At 40.2% G+C, this 21,465-nt stretch overlaps 1 protein-coding gene across 1 annotated transcript in view; it reads left to right on the forward strand.

The window, feature by feature from the left end:
• cdh8 (cadherin 8) overlaps positions 1–20,364 on the forward strand; it is a 78,527-nt gene extending 58,163 nt beyond the window's left edge. Inside the window, exons 6-10 of the mRNA XM_042486256.1 lie at positions 6,447–6,583; positions 10,261–10,382; positions 11,868–11,985; positions 17,608–17,859; positions 19,560–20,364. Of these exons, the coding sequence (XP_042342190.1) occupies positions 6,447–6,583; positions 10,261–10,382; positions 11,868–11,985; positions 17,608–17,859; positions 19,560–20,047 (1,117 nt within the window). The 3' untranslated portion in view covers positions 20,048–20,364. The remainder of the gene's footprint in view (positions 1–6,446; positions 6,584–10,260; positions 10,383–11,867; positions 11,986–17,607; positions 17,860–19,559) is intronic.
• Positions 20,365–21,465: the final 1,101 nt, after the last annotated feature.

Genomic DNA, 21,465 nt, shown 5'->3' on the forward strand with positions numbered 1-21,465 from the left:
GAAAAGTTGGGTGGAGAAGGAGCGCTCTAAAAGAAAGCTGTAAGGCAGAGGAGTGGCGGCAGTAATAGCAGCATGAGTGCGGACTTTCTCTTGACCATCGTCTGAATGAGCCGAATTGCTCTCTGTCTCAATCACCCCTCCAGCTGGACCAGACTAAACCAGTCTGAGTCTAAACCACTCGGGGCGAGTGCTCTGGTGGGCTGCCATGTCCTCTGCACTCAGGAGACAAACAACCCCTTAGCTGTACTTAATGCATCCAACCAACAACATTTCAGGTGCACTCCATGAAACACTCCCTCAGTATTGCTTCTCTCTGGAGCCTGTGCTCTGTTGTTTTCTACCTGACTGATCACAAATAAAAAGCAATGTGACATCTGGCAGTCACTGTTGCTGTCTGACATGAACCGCTATTTCATAGAATAGCTGTGATTGTATTTTACTCCAAAATATTGATACTGCGAAAAGCATCACAAAATGATTTTAAACATGTTTGGTTAACATTTTTGTTTTCATGCTCCTTTTTTTCTTTTGTCGTTGGGGGGGGAAATTGTAATGGAATTCTGTCAAGCTTGTTTCTTACTGCAGGCTTCTTTATGTTGTTTTAGCACAGCTGACAGCTAACATTCTGCATATGGTAATACAAGCAGTCATGTAAACTAGATGGTTTTGAAATGAAGGGAAATTTCATGTCAGGAAGGCCTATTTTGTACAACTTTTGATATTTTGTTATTTATGATTTACTTTCAACTCTTACAGAAAATCACCTTCCCGGGGAAAGGGCCAACCTGAATAAAATGTCGAGTTAAAACACAACCGGTCAGCATTCAGGGGATGGCAAAAAATTAGTTCTACATCTGTGGTCCTCCCTGTGGAATTACTGACCTAATAACAAGCAAGAATGTCACAGAGGCATTTTGTTCTCTGCAGAAAAAAAAAACAAAAAAACATTTGTTCTCGATCTTTTCACCTCTCTCTTCCCCCTCCAACTTGTACAGGCACTCAGTCACTCACACACATTCACACTCTAACAGAGCAGAGCAGCACCTACTGTGCACACATACAGAGGTGTGAATACGCACTAACAACCTCAAACACTTAAGCAGAAACCTTTCCATGGTGCTTAACCTTTAGGCCACCAATTTCGTGACAATGCAAAACGTGTAGAAATACCATCTAGCCTGACAATACAATGGCATAGTAAATATTGTATAGTTTGTCTATCATTTAGCTTATAACATATACTGTTTCTTAATATGAGAATACATGTTGGCTGTGTCGGTCCTTCAGAGAGCAATGGCGAGTTCATTTCTGTGCTATAACAGCTCAAATGGCCATAAGTATTTAAAAGAAAATTAAAAAAGAAAAAAATACATTAGCCCTCATACAATTTTAATTTAGAATTCATAAGCATTAAAACACACTACGAATCAATGAAATATACTAGTATTCCCAACACATGCATGCTTGGTCTGGTATGAGCAGTAGTTTATGGTGTCTAATGTTGGCTAATAATTGCGAATTTTAGATAGAAATTGCTGTAACTGGCATTACGGAGTCAATTACCTGCTTCATAACTCTTGTCTTCTCATGCTACTGTTTAACATTTTCTCATGCAATGGTTTGTATATAATCTTACAAAAAGTTATGTCCAAGATTTGTATATCTATGGGAGCAATGCCCCTACTAGTTAGGTTAGCTTTAGAAAATGAATCATGGCTGGGCGCCATTTCGTTACCCACTTAAAGTAACGTGTAAGTGTGATATGACTTTATGTACAAACATAACTTAAAATAACGCAACATTGACTTTTGGTTTCACACAACATGACGACACAACATTTCACAGTTATAAACATAACTTAGAATAATTTTTGGTTTCACTTGGGAGACAAACAGCAGTTTCCTGGGTCAAAGTCCTTTGACCCATCCATCCAGTTTGTCGCTCTTTACACTACATCACCTGGCTTGACAACCTACAGCACATAGGTCACATGATCAAAGCCTCCTGGCTCACGATTATGTGGGTTATAAACAAATTATAGTGCATTATTTCTCATAGGAACAGTACATACAAACAGCGAATAAAAACAGCCTCTAAGGTTAAACAAAGCTTTTACTGTTGCCATGTTATTGTCACTTGTGGCCATATAAGCTGATATTAATCAAGAGTAACAAAGTTTAAGGGAATTTTAGGTACACTGTTTCTTAAAAAAAACAAAAAAAAAAAAAAACAATATTTGTTTGTTTTTTGTCAGGCCTAAACCGGTTACTTACATCAAAGTTACTCCAGCAGTTTAGTTGCATTTTCATAAAGACTCACAAGGAAACATACTTTCATGCTTGACTTTTATTCTTTAGTATGGTCAAGAGTTTTGGAAACAATGGCTACCACATTATCCAAAATACAACTTGATTTTTCATTTGACTCCATTAACCATTTAACTCAAGAGAGACTCAAGAGAGCTCCCCTCCAAAGCCACAGATGACAATATGCCGTTACTGTTACTATATCTGTTTTTCCATGCTGACTAGTGCTCGTGATGCGTGTAAATCTGTGGAGTGCCCCTTAAATTTGGCAGACCCTTTTGCATATATTTACAGTCCAATTTGATGCTAAATGCACAAGTAATTGCACTAGTGGACGAAACAAGAAGCCTTGGTGTCTCTGATTGACATGAATCTATAGAACTGGAGGTCACAGGGAATTTCTTGGTTCACTGTTTTTCTGTCAGATTTAATCAGTGTCAGTTTGCACCTCATTGGGACACAGAGCCCATCCCACAGCAACGTGATCAATGCTCGAGGTTTGATGGTGGCAGATGTTGTGGAATGCCGCAGTGAGAATGTTGTGTTCCCACCCCAGTTCATTATACGCCCCAACTGAGGTTTCAAAATCAGTAACATATATTTGCTTCAGTATTTTTGCTCTTAATTCTTACATTAAATTTGAGGCAATTAAGACTATTTTATAATAATGGAGATGTTTGTTGCTGCATGTTACTGATGTAGCACAATTTCAGTTTAACCATTATTGTAAATTTAGTTTATGAAGGCTTTTACACCAGTGTCTGCTGAATCTTTCCTAGAGTAAAACCTTCAGCCCACATTATGTGATGGAAAAGAAAAATCGGCCAGCAGTTTGCATGAGCAATGATAGCCACCGTGGCTTAAGAGGCAAAAGATTGCCACCCACAGAAACTCAAGCAGAGACCTTGTCCCGGCCACACTGTTTGATTGGCAGGCGATCTGTGACAAACATAGCGCCGAGACACCACATCAATGCACCAGAGGACCATAAATTAAAAGGTAAAAAAAATAAAACATCATGATCTCACTGATTACAGCTTATGGTTATCTCTTCTCATGCACCAAACAGCTTCTGTCACACAGATGCATTCTTATGAGCACATTATGTTTGTTTTATACTGAGGTTGAGTATATTTCGATGTCTGTTGCGTCATTTGCAGGAACACTTTACCACTTTCTAATATTCGGCACAAACGCCGCAATGTTTAACTGTCAGACCGAGGTCAGCCCCCAACGGTGTTTAAAAGGCCTGTGAAAAGTGAAACGACACGCGCAGAGGTACACGCGCGCACACACTCGCTCATCACACTCAGGAAAACCGCGCACGTACGACTCCGGATATCATTTTTTATTTGCTTTTAATTCTTTTCACATCACGTTGTCAGTTTGAGTGACAGGTGGCAGAACATTTCAGGGTCTGTCTCCCCGCTTCCACGTGAGGCTGTCAGAGTTTGACTGGGATCCACTCAGTCTGCAGGAGAGAGGCTGCTCCCAGGTGGTTTGCTGCTGTCTGCCTGTCTTGAAAGTGCTCTGCGTCTGCAGGGCAAGAGAGAAAGAGAGGGGTGGGGTGAGGGGGTGTAGAGGGGGGTCCTCATGGACCTCTCCCAGCCCGGCGTCTAGAGGATTTTACACCATTTCATCTCAAAAATGGAAATGTCACGGCTCGGTACATCTCCCCAACAATTGGAATCTGGGCCAGCGGTTTATTTATTTCATTTCCTATCATTCTTGTATAAGCAGCACCCTCCTTCATATAAATTGTTGTTATTGTGACTTTGTCTTTCTCTGGTGCTCTTTCTCTATTTCTCTCCATCTCTTTCTCTTCTCTCTCTCATAAAAAACACTGTAGGGTTCCTGCCAACAGGTCTACACTGATAGGGATGAGCAGCTCCACTGTGAGATGCAACAAGACCCAGGGTTAGGAAGGAAGGGAGGCAGGGTGAGCAGGGCGCCTGGTGGCCGACGGATGCTTGTGTGTGGAAGGGGGGCCTGCAAAGAATTGGATAGGGGGATTGGATTAGGAAAAGCTAGAGACCCAGCTGGATGGAAAAGAAATACTTTCTGACTATTGAGTGAGTAAGAGAGGGGTAGAGATTGTGAGATGTGAGAGTGGGACAGAGTGAGAGAGAAAAGGAGGCAGTTTGTCCTGGAGGTACGTGAAGTACATGGTGTAATTAGCTCACGTGAATCATCGCGGCATAGTGTTTTTAGGTGAGTAGGATGTTTATGACAGTCACACATAATGGCAAATGAAAGTGTGAAACCAAAGATGACCCATAATGACAGATTCTTTTTTAGTTCGTTTTGTGTGGGCTTGTCCCAAGAATTGGCGCAGCGGAAGGAGCGATTTCACAGCTTCAAGCGGCATCGGAAAAATTCTCTTTTATGTGCATTCCAATTTCATACCCACTGCTGGAGTTTTTTCGTTTTTTTTTTTTTTTTTTTTATCTTCTCTGAGGAGTTTCATGTCTTGCCACTGTATTCTCTAAACTGTACTACTCTAAAAAAAAGTCAGTGTGTCAAAGGCAGGGTCACAGCGAAATAGAATCACAAAAAAGAAGTGCTTTACAAATATATCCTGAATCAGTGTTTCATTAAATTTGTGCTGTTTTATTGACAAGGACTCCAATGTGGCTAGTGGCTTAAAAAAGCAAACAAAATCATTTAGATCAGACAAGGTCACACATAACAGGCCGGTCACTGGTTCATCTCCATTACATCCATTATCTCCTCCCACAGCCCTCTCTGTTGTTGGAGCTCATGTGTGACACAATGCTGTCCTAACTCATTAATGCAAAGCCTTTGGGGGCCATTGAGTGTTGACAGATCGCAAATAGGGTTAACAACAGCCTATCTCTTACCCTGACATAACATGTACTAATGGTCTTTTTTTTTTTGCTGAGGGGAGGTGTCACCGCGATCAGGGGGAGGGCTTTTTGGACCTTATTCAGCGTAAATGTCACCTGCTGCTCATGTGAAGGCTGTAATTAGTCCTAAAGTTATATCCACACTGATATGTTTTTGTTTTCTATTTAAATTTATTGAAAGGATAGCCCCTTGAGATGTATCATCTCGTTTTCGAGGGGGTTCTTTTAAAATGAACTATTGTTACATTTAGCTTGGTGTCCACACTTCTCTGGTGTTTTGAAAGCCCTGCAATGGAGACATTAGAAAATGTTGTCTTGTCATAGTTTGAAAACCCAGACGTTGTATTTTTGATATGGAAAACAAAAAGAGAGACTTTTTGAAAATGTTAATGCAGACACCCACATTTGCTTCCCTGTTGTTCTATCAGTCCGGGCATGTCAAGCCAGAATATTATACAGTCCCTCCAGGATTTCACAGGCTGGATTTGGGATTGTTTGTGTCATATATTGCCTGATTTTACAGCAGCTTTAATCAAAAAGTTGCAATGCATGTTGATGTTTAGGGGTGATTATTTTTATTTTATTTCATTTTATTGCAATGAAGTGAAAATTGCAAAAAAATGTGATTCTATCTTGGATTCAACATTGAGGAAGGGGGCACATATGACACAGGAGGGTTGTGGGGTCCTCAGCAAGAAACTTCAAGAATGATTTTTTTATGCTGTTTTTTGCCATGTTTGTGTCAGTTAATAGTTTACACCATTCGCGAGTTGGCTGCTAATTTTCATTATGTCAGCTGTATTTTCTTTTGGCAAGTTTCCACTTTTTGTTGTGGTGAAATTGATGTTCTTCAATACTATTTTAAAATGCCCATTTTCTCGTGCCGGAAATTGTATGATAATCATATGATTTCTCCAAGAGCAGTGATTAAGAAATGGTCGTGCAATTCTTTTAGTGATGACACAGGTCAGCTGCCATGCAGATCTGAGTACATTTTAAATGTCTTGTGGACCAATCAGATTAGTGGGAACTACTTGTATATTGGAGATTAATTCTGGAATGCTGCTAAAATACCGTTAGTCATATTAGTGTGGATGTGGTTTTAGATAATTATTGATGCCTTGCTGTTTTTACTGTGCATTCATCTACAGGTGTTTCTTCATGGATAAGGCAATGTTAGCCACAACACCCAAGGGATTGCAAAAGATGCTGTTTTGAGAACTTGCGAACTAGAGTTCTGTCTCAAATTTCTGGTGATTGATTGTCTTTGTAGGTACTTCATCGATCGGCACACGGACCTGGAGAGGCAGTTCAACATCAACGTGGATGATGGGAAGATCACACTGGCCAAACCGCTGGATCGGGAGACGGACATGTGGCACAACATCACAGTAACCGCCACAGAAGTCAGTAAGTAACCTCTCCTGACTCTTCTCTCACCCTCCTGTGAGCACTGTTCCCTCGTGAATCATAATTCCCGATTTTTGAAAATCAACATGCTATTAGACATTCATTGGCATGCAGGTTTTAAAACCTGAGAAGTGCAGGGAGACACGCACAATATCTCTGTCTCCAGAGCCACTTCATGCGTTGTCTCAGTCAAAGGAGTCAATGACCTGCTATGCACAATCCACTGTTGAACAGTATAGCGCTTTGTAAACCGGCACTTTTAATCGCTCCCCAAGTATGGCACAAACAATTAGCATTTGAATCCACAGAGGCATTAAATACGTTAATTTGCTGAGTTTTGATTGAATTAAACAGCTCAGTAGTCAATTTGGGGAAGTGCAAGAACATTAAGACGTATCAAATAAACAGTTTTAAAGACATGCTCCAGAGTGGATTGCTCCAACGCCAGCATCCATTACAGATTAAAGAACATCTGCGAACCGCAAAACTCACTGACTACGTAGAAAATCTTGCCGGCAGAGCTACAAACAGCTCAAACCATATGTAAGGCTTTATTTGCATACAGATTGTTTCAGGGGGGCTGTATGTTGTGATAAAGCTTAATGTACCCCTTAAAGCTATTGGAATAGAAATTTACACAGCTTGTAACTTTTTTTCTTGTCCTCTTCCGCTCTATCTCCCTCTCCTTCCCTCCCTGTCTCATCCTCTATCTGTCCCTTTCTTCCCTTAATCAAAGGAAACACACATTAATTGTCAGAATAAATGAAAGCCCAAATGCTGTCATAATGTTTTGGACGTGCAGCACAGACAAATCCCACCATCGTAGCAGCCCGTTGGAGGAATTGAATGTGTCTCATTTGATAAGCCGGTTGCCTTGTCATTTCTTGCACCCATACATTTAAAGCGTGTGTTCATGCCTCTTGGCAAAGTAACTGTGGCTCGAGATAGTGGCATCTCCGAGAACACCTAATAGGAATTTGCCAAAATAAATATGGCAGTTTTGCTATTCTTCACGGATGGGAGGGAAGCCGGTGTCTTCTCTGGCGTGAAGAGGAATAGATGTGTTCCCAGTTCTATCCCGATGCCATTTGCCACCCAAACGGAGGCGCGTTCTGCCGCCTCGCACCAGTTGACATCTGACTAATCAGACTCTATTCCCTGTCTGCTGCTGGGGTAAAGTCACTTTTCTAGGGGGGGGGGGGGGGGTCTGTCTCCATCTCTCTCCCTCTGCCCTAATCCATCTATCACTGTCTATCAGACTGTCAATTTCCACTCTCCTCACCGCTTACCTCTTTTTTAACTCATATCCTGGCTCGTCTGGTGGACTTGATTTTCTGGGGCATCCTGTTCACTGCTCTCGATTTCATTAAAAAGTTATTACAATAAAGACGGAAAAGACAAGTACCATTTAAAGGTGTAGCGTGTAATTCTGGAGAAAGTACATAGTACAACAGATGGAAGACTCAAATGCAAGACTTGACACAAAAACAGGTAAAGAGACGTTTACTAGACAGGCAGAGTTCCAAGGAATTGGTCCATAAACAAGGAGAGGTATCCAAAAACACTAAACTGAAGACTTCAAAAATACAGAGCAAGATCAAATAGCAAAGAAGTTTTACTTGGAGAAATACTGAAATGTAAGACACAAAGGACTAAGATGAACTAACAAGAACATGGAGCACATATACTAAATACCTACATGGAGTACATTGTGGGAAAGACACAAGGGCAGGGAGTGAAGAAATCTGAACAAGAAGTTACTATAAAAAAAACCAAAAAAGGAATGATAGCGTATTACAAGAAACAGGAAAAAAAAAACAAACAACTTAATACACAGGCAGGGACATTGATTGTTGAGGGTTAATCCTCGGTTGCCAAATACTGATGCTTTGGATTGGCAGTGTGGTTAAAACCCAGTTCAGACCAAAGATTGACTACGAGGCAAGACGATACATGTAGCATACTGCATGTATCATGCATCCAGCATGGGCTGGTCGACAATGTTCTGAAAACCTGCTAGTTTACACCAGAGTGTAATGGTGAAACGGTGAAAACACAAAATAGCCTGAACTTCAGATGGACTGTAGATATAAAAAATGTACCACAATAATTTTATGTAACCAGTGCTAATGAGTATGTGCATGTGTGTGTGTGTATGTGACATGATATCATACAGCGAGCAGTAGCAGCGACCCACCATCTGACACCAGATACTGTGAGGACGGAGGGCTGTTGTCAGAGAATTTGCAGCAAGCAAACATGCTGTCATGAAGCTTTGACAGACTTGAGTTCATCGCAGCAACTTTTTTCTGCATCATTCTAAAATGGTTTCGTCTCATCATAGTCTTTGGTCTGATATGGGCTTTAGACATCCGAGTAAGTCAGTATTTGATGACCTTGAAATGAGACTCAACAATCAGCTATCTTTCTGCAGGATTGCGGAAAAAGTGGGATTATGTACATTTTTAAAGAAGAAATTCCAAAAATCCTTTCACAAAATTTAACTCATAGGCAATAAAATACATCCGAGCTCAGTTGGTAACATTCAGGATTGCTACTACAGCTTTGTATGATGTGACCAGTAGCTTGTGGTAGTCAGCTAATGTTAGGTAGATAGATGCTTTCTCTCTTTATGGCATTAATAAGTACATTTGCTGACTTTATGACTTTTTTTCTGCTCATGCTCCTGCTACATTTTAACATGTCATGAATAAACATGATGATGTACTGGAAGCATTTAGTTCAAGAGAATTTTATGAAATTAGGATTAGGGTTATCTTGTAATTACAATGGCCGCCATTCAGCAAAAGTTACATAGTCTCAATTTAAAACTAGTTTTAAACCAAAGATGTTAACAGTCAACACTTACCAGATTATTATGATTTAGGGCCATTTTTAATAAAAGGAAAAATACAATTATTTTTTGCTTGCCATTGGCTAAAATGAGTGGTAGGAGCAAGATTCATGGTCCCAAATAAATAAATGACTCAATAGCATATAAAATAAAAACACAGCAGTGTCATTGGCCGCAGTGACACAGTCCTCTCGAGGCAATATTAATACATCATTGCTTTAAAAGTTGGCATTTGCAATGCTGATTAATAAATACAACAGTTTACAGGGACTCTCGAAAGGGACTGTCAATTACCAGCGATGAATAATTCCAATCAAAATCTAATCTAATTAAATTGCCTTTTATTGTCTTTTTAGACTTCAGTTACCAATGACTCATTAATATGCATGTTTTAACCCTCATGTTTTAAACATTACAGTGTACAGGGGATTTTCAAAAGCACTTTGGATGAGATTTTTTTTCTCCCCCTTTTCAGTTGCCTGGAATCTTCTTTGCGCCAACGATACTGGCTGAAATTTAGATTGATGTGGCTTATCATGTGTCCTCCCATCAGCTCAGGAAATGAAGGGAGAAATAAAGATGGAAAATAAAGGAAATTAAAACTAGGTCACAGGATTTACCTGGGATTCCATGTTTAACCTTGTTTGTTTTTTTTTGTTTTCTATTATGCTCATTGTCTTTTCATATTTATATCCTGTCTTTTCCCTTCTGTGATTTCATCCCCCCCCCCCCCTCTCTCTCTCTCTCTCTCTCTCTCTCTCTCTCCCCCCCCCCCCCCCCCCCCCCCCCCCCCCCCCCTCTCTATCTGTCTATCAATCTATAGGAAACCACAGTCAGATATCAAGGGCGATTGTGGCTATCCGAGTAATGGACATTAACGACAATGCCCCTGAATTTGCCACGGAATACGAGGCCTTTCTGTGTGAAAATGGAAAACCTGGACAGGTAAGGAAAGAAGTGGCTCATTCTTCAAATCCGTGATCTATCTCCCTCTCTCTCCCTTTCTCTCTGTCTCTCACTCCTCCCCTGTAATGATTGGCCACTGTGAATTATAGCCTATTTATTTCACTGGGAAACTACAGAGGTGGGAGCGCCGTCCCTTTCTCCCTACGACAGTCCTCCCTGGACACAGTGTGCGTGGTGCAAAGGGAAAATGAAAGCAGTCAGGATTGATCAGACCAGATCATAATTCAAGACTGTCTTTCATGTCCTCCTCCAGATGGCACAATACTTCCCCCAGCCAAAAATTCTGGACAAGTACTTAGCATTCTCCTCCTCATCAATCGACCTCATTCAGGAGGACCTGTGTATGTACAATAGAGAGCTTTATTGAAAAGAGTGGAAGTGGGGGAAAAAAGGGTCCTGCAGGGCCTGAATTCTAATTTCCAATCAATCATAAAGACGTACAGCACGATAAGACCTATGATGACAGATTAACAGATAGAGCCAGGAGCCTGAAAGTGTGCCAGACTCGACAGGACCTCATTGATAATAATCACAAACTCCGGGAATGAATAGGGCATATATTTCATCAGGTGTGATCCAGCCAGTATTAGACTGAGGCAATCTGCGGAGGCAAAAAAAAAAAAAACAGAGTAATGAATAGGCTGGCACTCTCATGACTTTGAGCCCTCCTCTGTTTATCTTCACTCAGTATGTTTACGTGGTGTTAGAAAAAGTCAAATTATTGCATTAGTCTGGCTTAAACTGAACTCAAAATACATATAAACACATTAGTCCCACCGAAATCCGTCAACATTTTAGAAGTCGGACTAACAAACCTAAACAATGCGATTTGGTGTCAAATGACTTTTTTTATGTATACACCTCAACTGGACCTGAAGGGGCCTAGGCATTCTGCGCATGATCCATAGCTCCTGCACCAGGTTTTGACCTGTAAGTCGAACAGCATAAATTTGTAGGCCCTTGGGCCCTTTGCTACATGTGACATGCAGCAAAGGGCCAAGGCTGGAATAAAACCTGCGGCCACTGCAGCGACGACACAGCCTCCGTAAACAGGGGGTCCGGTCCAACCACTGAGCCACCAGGCACCCCTAAGGGTCCAGTGTTTTCTCTTGTTTGTGTTTTGTCTTTGCTTTTTCTACAACTACCCATTTGCCTTCATCCCCTAATCCTAACCACTCATGACTTTGTCGTTTAAACCTAACTATTCATGCCAGTGTGGATACTAAATTGTAATATTTAGATATGGAAGTCCACTGACAAAGCTGCAATATATGACGACTTCGGTTTGTTGGCATATAACCACCTACCATGGTGGAGTCAGACATACTTCCATCAATACATTGATTCTCTCCTGATGCTTGCATACTGGGACAAGGACAGTAGTCTAATAACATGACCTAATTAAGCTATAAGTGCAGCTTGACTAAACTGTGCATGTAAACGTACTGTCTGTTTTCAACACAGGTGATCCAGACCGTTAGTGCAGTGGACAAAGACGACCCAATCCAGGGTCACTACTTTGACTACCGTCTAGTCCCGGAGATGCTCAACAACCCCAATTTCACCATCAAAAACAACCAAGGTGAGTAAGAAATGAAAAGAAAAGAAAAGAAAAGAAAAGAAACTCCTCTGTGGCAGAATAACTGAAGCTTCTGTAAATTTCTCCAACGGCTTTCCAGTCTAATCTCTAACCCGTGGCGTGTTAGCCGTACTCGAGATAAAATCTGGTGGATCAGTGTAGCTCACAATTAGCAGATGTGAAATTGTCTGGACACCAGCTTCTTTTTACTCCCCAGTGCGTTTTGAGGGAAACTAAATGAATGGGATCCAAATGGCTTTTCCTCGTACTCTTGCAGCTCAATGTAGGGTGACTTCCTAGGAGCTGCTGCAGCGTGGCAGATGGTACTAAATTTATTTGCTAAATACTCTGATTGGTTTATTTGCTGTGTTTTTTTTTTCTTCTCCCCTTCCTCTTCTCCTGCCTCTCCTACATGACTGGTTCTGAACAGGCTGTGTTCATGATGACATTGTGTAATGTTTTCAGCTCAGGGCAAATAATCTTCATATGGTACTAGCCTTCTGTTTCAACACAGAGGCTGCAGGCTATCTTACTGCAAGCTCTCTCTGACAGAGGAACGAGTATAAAAATCAGGTCATCAAAATGACTAGCCAGTTTTGGAGAATCATAAAAACCTTTTTTTTTTCTTTTGAAACAGGTACATTAGCAGGCAGGAGCATGAGATGCCAGTATAATAATCACAGGTGATGCAAAAATAGTCTTGACTTAGTATATTTATACCTCTTTTGACACATTGAGCAATAACTGAAGGAGTAAAATCATATTTCCTTGTTACACTTGTGCAAAAATGCTGTGAGAAATTGGAAAGTCAGAAATGAAGGGCTGTTGAACAGGCACAGACTGCTGCAAAAATACTCAGTCTAAACCGCGGATCAACCTCAAAGTGCATAAAACATGCAGGTTCCTGAACCCTGCCCTTTTGTTAAGAAGAGATTTAATAGTTTCTTAAGATGATGTAAGAGATAAAACCGCCACTAGAAATCTTTCACCACCATAAGCATAGCTCAAATGACAAAAAACAGCATGCATTTTTCTTGCTCGACTGCAGTAAATACTATGTGTTATGGCTCGGCTCTATATGTTACATATTGCACCAACCACTTGTCTGTGGCATTGCTAATTCCAAACAGAGAAAAGAAGCCCATTGCGCCACATCCCCCAGCACTTCAGTGACTATTTCTATCTGAATCGGCAGCTGTGGGAGACACTTGAGTGAAGAGCGTCAGGCTCCTGTGAGCCTCTGTGTGCTGCTTTTGTTTGCGATGATGAGTCTAATTGTAGGGATTGCACAGTGAAGAGGTTAGGGGCTGCCCACGCTGAGAAAGATGGCGAAGGTTCTGACCAGCTGTATACAAGATATCGAGCACTCTGACAACTCCGTGTTCAGCAGGCGGAGTTGCAACAGAGCAGAGCATCTCATTCTCAGTAATTGAGACAACATACATTCAGCATGCTGCCAAGAATGGAATTCTGCTGAGAGAAACTGTTTTTGACTCTTTTAATTTGTAGTTAAGGTATTACAGTCATCTTCTTCCAAATGTTAAATCCATTGCTCAATTCAGTACTCTCAGGGGTTTTGCAGTTACAACTTGGTCGGGTATGACCAGTGCCTTGTAGTGGCTGTGTTAGCAAACTTTTGATGGATATTGCTTTGAAACTGAATCAGTTCAGTGCCTTTATGACTCATCTCTACTGATGCTAATGTTACACCATGTTTTAGCCTTTAGCATTATCCTATAATTGTTGCTTGTGACTACAGTGGCTGTTGTTCAGTCAAAGTTGAGGCGTTAATCTCATATGCGCTCTTAAAAACCAGTTTCTCTGCACAATGAAATGCTTTTTCTGCCTTTATCTCTTAGTCCCATTATAACAATGTAACACAAAGAATAATAAATTAAGAAAAATTACAAGAGTATGAGTGAATAATGAGATAGTTTGATGATGTTGAAATTCAGTATTTTAATAACACCGTAGGTCTTTATGTAAAGGCCCAACTAGGAGCAAGAGTTGAAAATTAGCTTTACAGTCTTTGTGCAATTCATCAGTGTTATACTCTGTATTGGAACTATGTTATAATATTGTATCGTACCTATTAAAGTTAAATCCAAAAGATTCAAGGATCTCACACGAGATATAAAAGAGAACAATAAAAAATGCAAAGAAGACTCAATTTTAAAGTCCAACTGAAATACAGCTGTCTACATAGACAGATTTTTTTTGTCATTTAGCCGATCAAATTATTACATTTACATCTTCTGACAGTAAGATAAGGCTGTATGCATTATTGTTCAACAGTTAGTCAACCACGCCTGGAACAAAACACAAAAAGAGGCACTGACACAGAAAACCTTTAGCTAATGTCTCCTTCTCCTCTCACAGTCATGGAGACGTGTCTTGTGTTTCACCTCAGCTTGCTGATCGGACTACCAAACAAACATCCATCAAGGGAAAAGTGCTTGCTAATGATTGCTGATTTTGCAGGCTTATTAGCTTGTGAGCCAAAGCACACTGAACAGGGTAAAAACCAACCTGTAAAATGTCAGCATCTGTCAGTTTAGCTGTTAATCCTTGTCGTCTTTTTCCTTTAACCAGTGCAGTGCTCGTTCAAAACATGCCTGTTGTTGCCTGTCCCGTGGTACTGCTGCTGTCTCAAGAACCGCTCATACAGCCTAAATGCTTGGCATTGCTTTTCATTGAATCCTGAGCTATACACCTGCATGGCAGATTTAAATAGTCTGAGTTGCAAAGGCATTGTGTCGCTGCTGTCAGCTGTCCACTCACGCTCTTTGACTCCAGGAAAGTAAAGACGAGTTTGGTTGTGAAATTAGTACCTAGCTGGCACCAGACGTCAATATGACTTCAGAAGTACCTTGAACTCTTACATCTGACACACATAATTAAATTTTGCTTGGAATGAAGATTTGGTTGACAAAATATTAAATGTCTTAAGACATTAGAATTTCATGTTGTATGGACGTTAACAAAGATTAATATAATATATACGATTTTGCAGACAGGTTTTGTCCTTCGTATTTTATAACTAAACGTTGTTCTACATGAACGTGTTGATGTCCACATTTTATCAAATTGGACACTGCATATCCTTGGGTCCCCAGCAATACACATGCCAAGTGTAAAGTGGATTGGATGAAGGGTTCATGAGATTTGTGAACAACATACTTAAATACAGACAAATAGTTCTTGCTTTATACTGCAGTTAGATAACAGTGCCAACACAACAGTGTTCTTTGCTTGTAAGCTACTTTTTCAAGTGGAGGTTTGTTTTGATTTTGTTGCTGCCTCTGCTAGGTCTGTTGTCAGTCACCCTGCCCATCCACTAAGAGAGAGGCTAAAGAAGCATTTCTGTTGTGCTTTTCAAAACATAGTTTTTCCCCTTTAGCAGTTCATTGACAAAAGTAATCTAAAAATCATTTTCACAATGTTTTTTGAATGCAAAGAAAAAGGTGATGATTATGATTTCAATTGGACTTTGATTAAGCTACTCTCTAAATACTGTATACCCATTAGTGTGTTCTACACTCTAAATACTGTATACCCATTAGTGTGTTCTCTTGGTTTAATCAAATGTATTATGAATATGCAATAAGGGATACGTTTTTTTCATGTCTGTGTTGCACTCACATACATTATGCACCATTTATATATTAAATCACATACACACAATAACATTGCACATATTAACAGACACGTCATACATGTGGGCAGGAGAGGAGCGAAACAGTCACATTAACAAAAGTGAACATTTCTGTCTAGACAAAATTGAATCTAGCAACTTTTTCTCTTTTTCTTCTTTCAAAGTCTTTGGTATAATTCAACTGTTAAGTATTTACGGGGACAGTTCATATAGTATGTTTCATGTAGGAACTATTTTATTTCTACAAAACAACACCTGCCAGCCATATCACCGCACAGGAGGAAGCAGACATCTATCCATTAATGGTGGGTCAGCTCAGTGGTGATAGGAGAGGTAGCAGAAGCTGCATGCTTCCTTCTGCGAGGTGTTACGGTTGGTGGATGCAGAAAATAGTTCCTATATGAAACTGCTCACAACATGGTCTGTGGATTATCTTGAGTAACCTGATTTCTGGAAAGACTCATTTCTGTTAAGTTTTTCAAATGTACTGTAGGTTTTTTTTTTTCTTTTTTTGGCGAGTTGAGCACCACAAACCAAGTACCATGTGGTTCCATTATATTCCAGATAAGCAGACATCTCTATGACCAATATCTCCAACACAAAAAAACTAAATTGATACACAGCACTATGGGTGAGAGTAAAAATATGCATTTAGATTTTGGTGAACTGTCTCTTTAAGTCCTTCTGATTTGGCACTCATGAGCGTGCTGTGTGTAGCTGAGAGACTTCAGAAGTGCAGAAAGTTTTAAGACTGTTGGTGTGACTTCTGCTGTCACTGCTGTCATTCGGAACCACCCACATATTAAGTTATTTATAGCAAGGAATTAATTTAAATGAGCTTTTGCTTTGGTTAATGTCATGATTAATATTTCAATGTAAACAGTGTTTTGTTTTTTTTTATCAGCATTCATTAGTATGTGGATTACACATTTTTAATATGCCCTAATATATAAAAGATAATAAAAAAGGAGCATTCTTTCCAGCGAGTTCAGTCTGTTTGAAGGTTATCTGCACAGCTGCCTTTCTTTTTGAGTAGCTGGCTTTTTCTGCAGAGAGACTGATGGGCAGGAAATATTTAATTATATTTTTACCATCAATTGTTGCCAAGAAAATGAAAATGACCTGTATACGAGGACAAGCCCTGCTGATTTACTACAGCACAGTAGATTCTTGCATACTCACTATGCACTGCTGAATGATCCAAATGAAGTGGGATACGTTGGTGCTCACAAAGCAGAGCGTACCACTTTGTGGCAGCACTCATAAGAAAATAAATCTGAGCATATGTTCACATCAATTACAGATTGTGCAAAGCAAATAATTCTATCATGAAGCATTCCATCTTTTGATTAAGTTTGCTCTGTCAATGCGGATGCTTCAATGTGGCCTCATCTCTCTTTGGCGTACGTATCACCAGATCTATTTTCCCTCCCTCTTCAGTGCACCCTCAAGCAGAGAGGCAAAGGTTAGACTATCAGAAATCTTGTACATTTTCCATAAGATCAGCAGGAGTAGATCCTTATGGGAATGCAAGTGTTTGATAATGTGAGCAGGGTAAGGAGAGCCAGCTAATGAGCAGACAGCTTCACAGAAGTGTCATCAAAGAGCAGCTGGCACCTTTCTAGGTCGACATGTGCCATCTTCTAAGTCAGTGTCGCCTGCCGTGGTCCCTTCATTTCTTTGGCTTTCAAAGGGGGACAGCAAACTCATGCTCGCCTTCCTTCAGAATTCCCAAATTGGACTGTCAAGAAAAAGGAAGACGGCTGAAATCCATCTACGGCGTTGGAATGTGAAAGTGCTAGAGAGCCTTGTGACGACTGATGTGAAATTAGTTTACCCTCATGCTGCACTGATCTTCACACGATTTAATAATAGAACTTCAGTGTGTTGCTACCATGAATAATAATGGGTTTCCACACATCCTTGTAAAAAGAATAAAAATCATCTCTGGCTTTACCTCTCTCTGACAGACAATTCAATCAGTGTCCTGGCCAAGCACGATACCTTCCGGCGACAGAAACAGGAGATGTACTTCCTGCCAATCATTGTGACGGACAATGGGAATCCACCAATGAGCAGCACCAACACCTTGACAATCCGAGTCTGTGGGTGCAGTAAGGACGGCATTGTCCAGTCCTGCAATGTTGAGGCCTACGTCTTACCGATCGGCCTTAGTATGGGAGCTCTCATTGCCATCCTGGCCTGCATTATACTTCTATTAGGTGAGGTGTTTCTTTTTTTGCATTGTGATATTGTCACAATTTGATTACCTGTCCACAGGTCTAAGGTTTTATTTGATAATATGATGTGTAAAAACAACTGCTGTATTTGTTGTTGCTTAAATGGGTTACTCAGATGACCTATCATTTGAAACTTGCGCTCCTTGCTGTTCCATTGATGCCAATCAATTCAAGATACAACCGCCGCAGTTAAAAAAAATGCCCCTGCCGGACAAATAACAAACACTTATTACTCACCTACAAAGCATTATTATTATAGCCAAGAAGAATGATGCTTATACAGTTCTCAAACACTTTCAAAGGTCCAGACAATCTAAATCAAGCAAAATATTTAGTCCAAGCCAGGACTGTCAAAATAAGGTGTTAATAATGGTTAATTAATCACAGAAAAAATAACGCGTAAAAAATAAAATAACGATGATTAATTGCATTAGGAGATGCGCTTTGACCTGGCATCTCACTGAAGGCCACAGTGGCTTTGTAACTTGAATTTTTGTATCATCAGAGTACTTCAAGCCTGAAATATCACCTCAAAGCAAAGCATTTAGCAGTGAACCCGGAGGTCCGAGCTAATACAGCCTCTTATGCTAGTGCTAGCAGCCAGACCTCCCTGCTTTTCTCTCAAAATAAAAGTCTTCTGACAATGTATCTGTTGACAGAACTCCATCGGTTTTTGACATAAGACATTTTATTTTTAAATATTTGCAGGACAGTTTTGTTGACAGTGCAGGGTCTGTACGACTTCATAAATGAGTCGACTTTGTGCTAAAAAATGTGACTTACTTTCTTTTAAAATACTTTCACGGCACAAATTGATGTATGCAATTAATTTAGATAAATTCATCCGAGCATGACAATTACAATTATTTTTTTAATTGCTTGACAGCCCTAGTCCAAACACATTTTTATATCCATAAATGTCCACAAACATCAATTTCATTGTTTCAAACATGTTTCATATTACTCTATAAATTTTCCATAACTCTTTCCATTTGCACGTACATATGTTTACTCCTCAATATCAAAATGGTGGCTTAACTAAAGATCTTTTGATTAACACCACACCTGAGCCAATTAGAGCTTCCATGCCCAGCCATAGCCTGCAATAGCTAATAAGGACCTGTGTTTACTTCCTAGGTCCAGTGTCACTTCCCAAGTTACACAGCCAATGAATAGTTGTGACCCAATGGCTTATGGGTTAATGACACTCTCAAACTTATTTCTGGCACCACAGGCTGTTATAAATGTACAAAAATGATTAAAAAAACAAAACAAAACTGTCTCCTGTTGTTTTAAGGGGAAAAACAGTCTTTCTTATCAACGCAGTATTTTCTAATATACAGAAAGCTCCTTAATAGACATTTATGTTTTTGTTAACACCCCCCGGTCTTAGTGATCTGCAGCATTCTTTTTTTTTTTAATAAAATATTCAGACAAAAATAATATAAAGAAACTTTTATTTCTGTGTGATGACATTTATGTATTCACTGAAACAGTGATTCTGGCTCTTTGGAAAAAAAAAGCTTTCAATTTACTTTGTGGATGAAAAGTTCAATAACCTGACCTTGATGAATGAGGTGCTTATACTTACAGAAAATCCACTTGTCAAAGCTTGACCTAGACTTCTTCTCTCTATCTGTTTTTCTTCCTTTTCTTTCTGTGTATCTTTCTGACAGTAATAGTTGTACTATTTGTGACCCTGAGGAGACACAAGAATGAGCCCCTCATTATAAAGGACGACGAAGACGTTCGGGAGAATATCATCCGTTACGACGATGAAGGAGGCGGCGAGGAGGACACGGAGGCTTTCGACATCGCAACGCTGCAGAACCCGGATGGCATCAACGGTTACCTGCCTCGCAAGGACATCAAGCCCGACCTGCAGTTTATGCCCCGGGCAGGCCAACACTCTGGTCCAAATGGCGTGGACGTGGACGAATTCATAAATGTAAGGCTCCACGAGGCAGACAATGACCCCACAGCACCGCCTTACGACTCCATCCAGATCTATGGGTATGAGGGTCGGGGATCCATTGCCGGCTCCCTCAGCTCGCTGGAGACGGCGTCGTCAGACTCGGACCAGAACTATGACTATCTCAGAGAGTGGGGCCCACGCTTCAGAAGACTTGGGGAGCTCTACTCTGTGGGCGAGAGCGATCGCGAGACCTGACCTTTGGTTTATTAGAAAAAAAGACCTTTTCCAAATTTTCTTTTATGTCCACATACTTGTGTATTAAATGCTAGGGGGTTTGCTGGCTTTTAGAAACTGGTGTTTAAAAAGAGAAAACAGTTAATAAGAAGGGAGGCCACCTTTTTGTATTCTTCTTAGAGTGAGGTATAGCAGTCGTCATCCACTATGTCAAGCGCATTGTAATTGTTGAGCCAAACAATGTCTTTATTAGGAGATCTATGATTCTTGTGGAGTGTAACTTAGATTCCGTTGTGGAGTGTCTAGCAGTATTTTGGGTGTTAGTCATTTGCCGTGACTGCCAGTAGCAGATAAAACCCTGGAATTGCTGGTAGTTGCCCATTGAGAGGAAATAACGGATATCATTGGGTTCTCTGAAGCTTGAGCGGACACTCCATGCTCCATGGAAAGCAAGCTGGACCTCAGAAGCTGCAGATGGACTCTTGTTTCATGTCTCCGTAAGCCACCCAGCTGATTGGTGATCTGAAGCAAAAATGACAATGAAAAAGCAATATACGGTCTACATTACAATGATGAATGTATGTATGATTTGAAAAAAAAAGCAAAAAGACAAACCAGTATTGGCTTTAAGGTGAATTTGTTATCATTTGATATGTTCGCTGGTGGCCACATTTATAAACTATCTGAAGCCCAGAGAGGCTTGGTTTATACAACTCTTTGTATTTACACGCTACAGGTGTGGGTCGCAAGTGTTACTAGCCTATAAAAGACTGACGTGAAGACAAAAAAGAGAAATGTAGAAACTCTGAGGCCTTCTTTTTACAGAAGCAACATTAAATACAATTGTAATCTACTGTTTTTTGACAAGAGATGTGTTGATTCTTCATTATTGTTCTATGAGTTTTTGTATTTCTGTTCTTAAATAATTTACTTTCCGTGCTGACAATTTGAAGTGAGTGTGTTTAGATTATTTCACATTCAGCTGTTTTTCAACCACTTGAACACTATTTCATAACAGCCAAACCATATCATGAATTTATTGCAGTTGATAATATAGACTAGATGTAAGCAAGAAACAAACAAGAGCTCTAAGTTACTCTAATGCTACAGATCTGATTAATTGGGAATGCGGGAATGGGACCTTTCTGACACATGCTAATTCTGTGTAAAATATATCCCATAATATATTCCGAGGTACATGCCAGCGAGCGTCTGAGCACAATAGTCAAATTGATACCCGAGTATGTGGCTCATTCCAAACATCGAATCTCATTTAGGAAACACAGATTGCATTAGCCCAAGAAAAACTAAGATACAAATCCAGACCATGTGCATATTGTGCTTACACTGTATGATATCAATTTAAAAAAACTTGTACTGTACATAGAGTTACTGCTAACGTCATTAGCTTTCAATGAGGTGGTAGGTTTGTCTCTGCA

Source organism: Plectropomus leopardus, chromosome 1 (genome assembly GCF_008729295.1).
Source record: "Plectropomus leopardus isolate mb chromosome 1, YSFRI_Pleo_2.0, whole genome shotgun sequence".
Taxonomy (NCBI): domain Eukaryota; kingdom Metazoa; phylum Chordata; class Actinopteri; order Perciformes; family Serranidae; genus Plectropomus; species Plectropomus leopardus.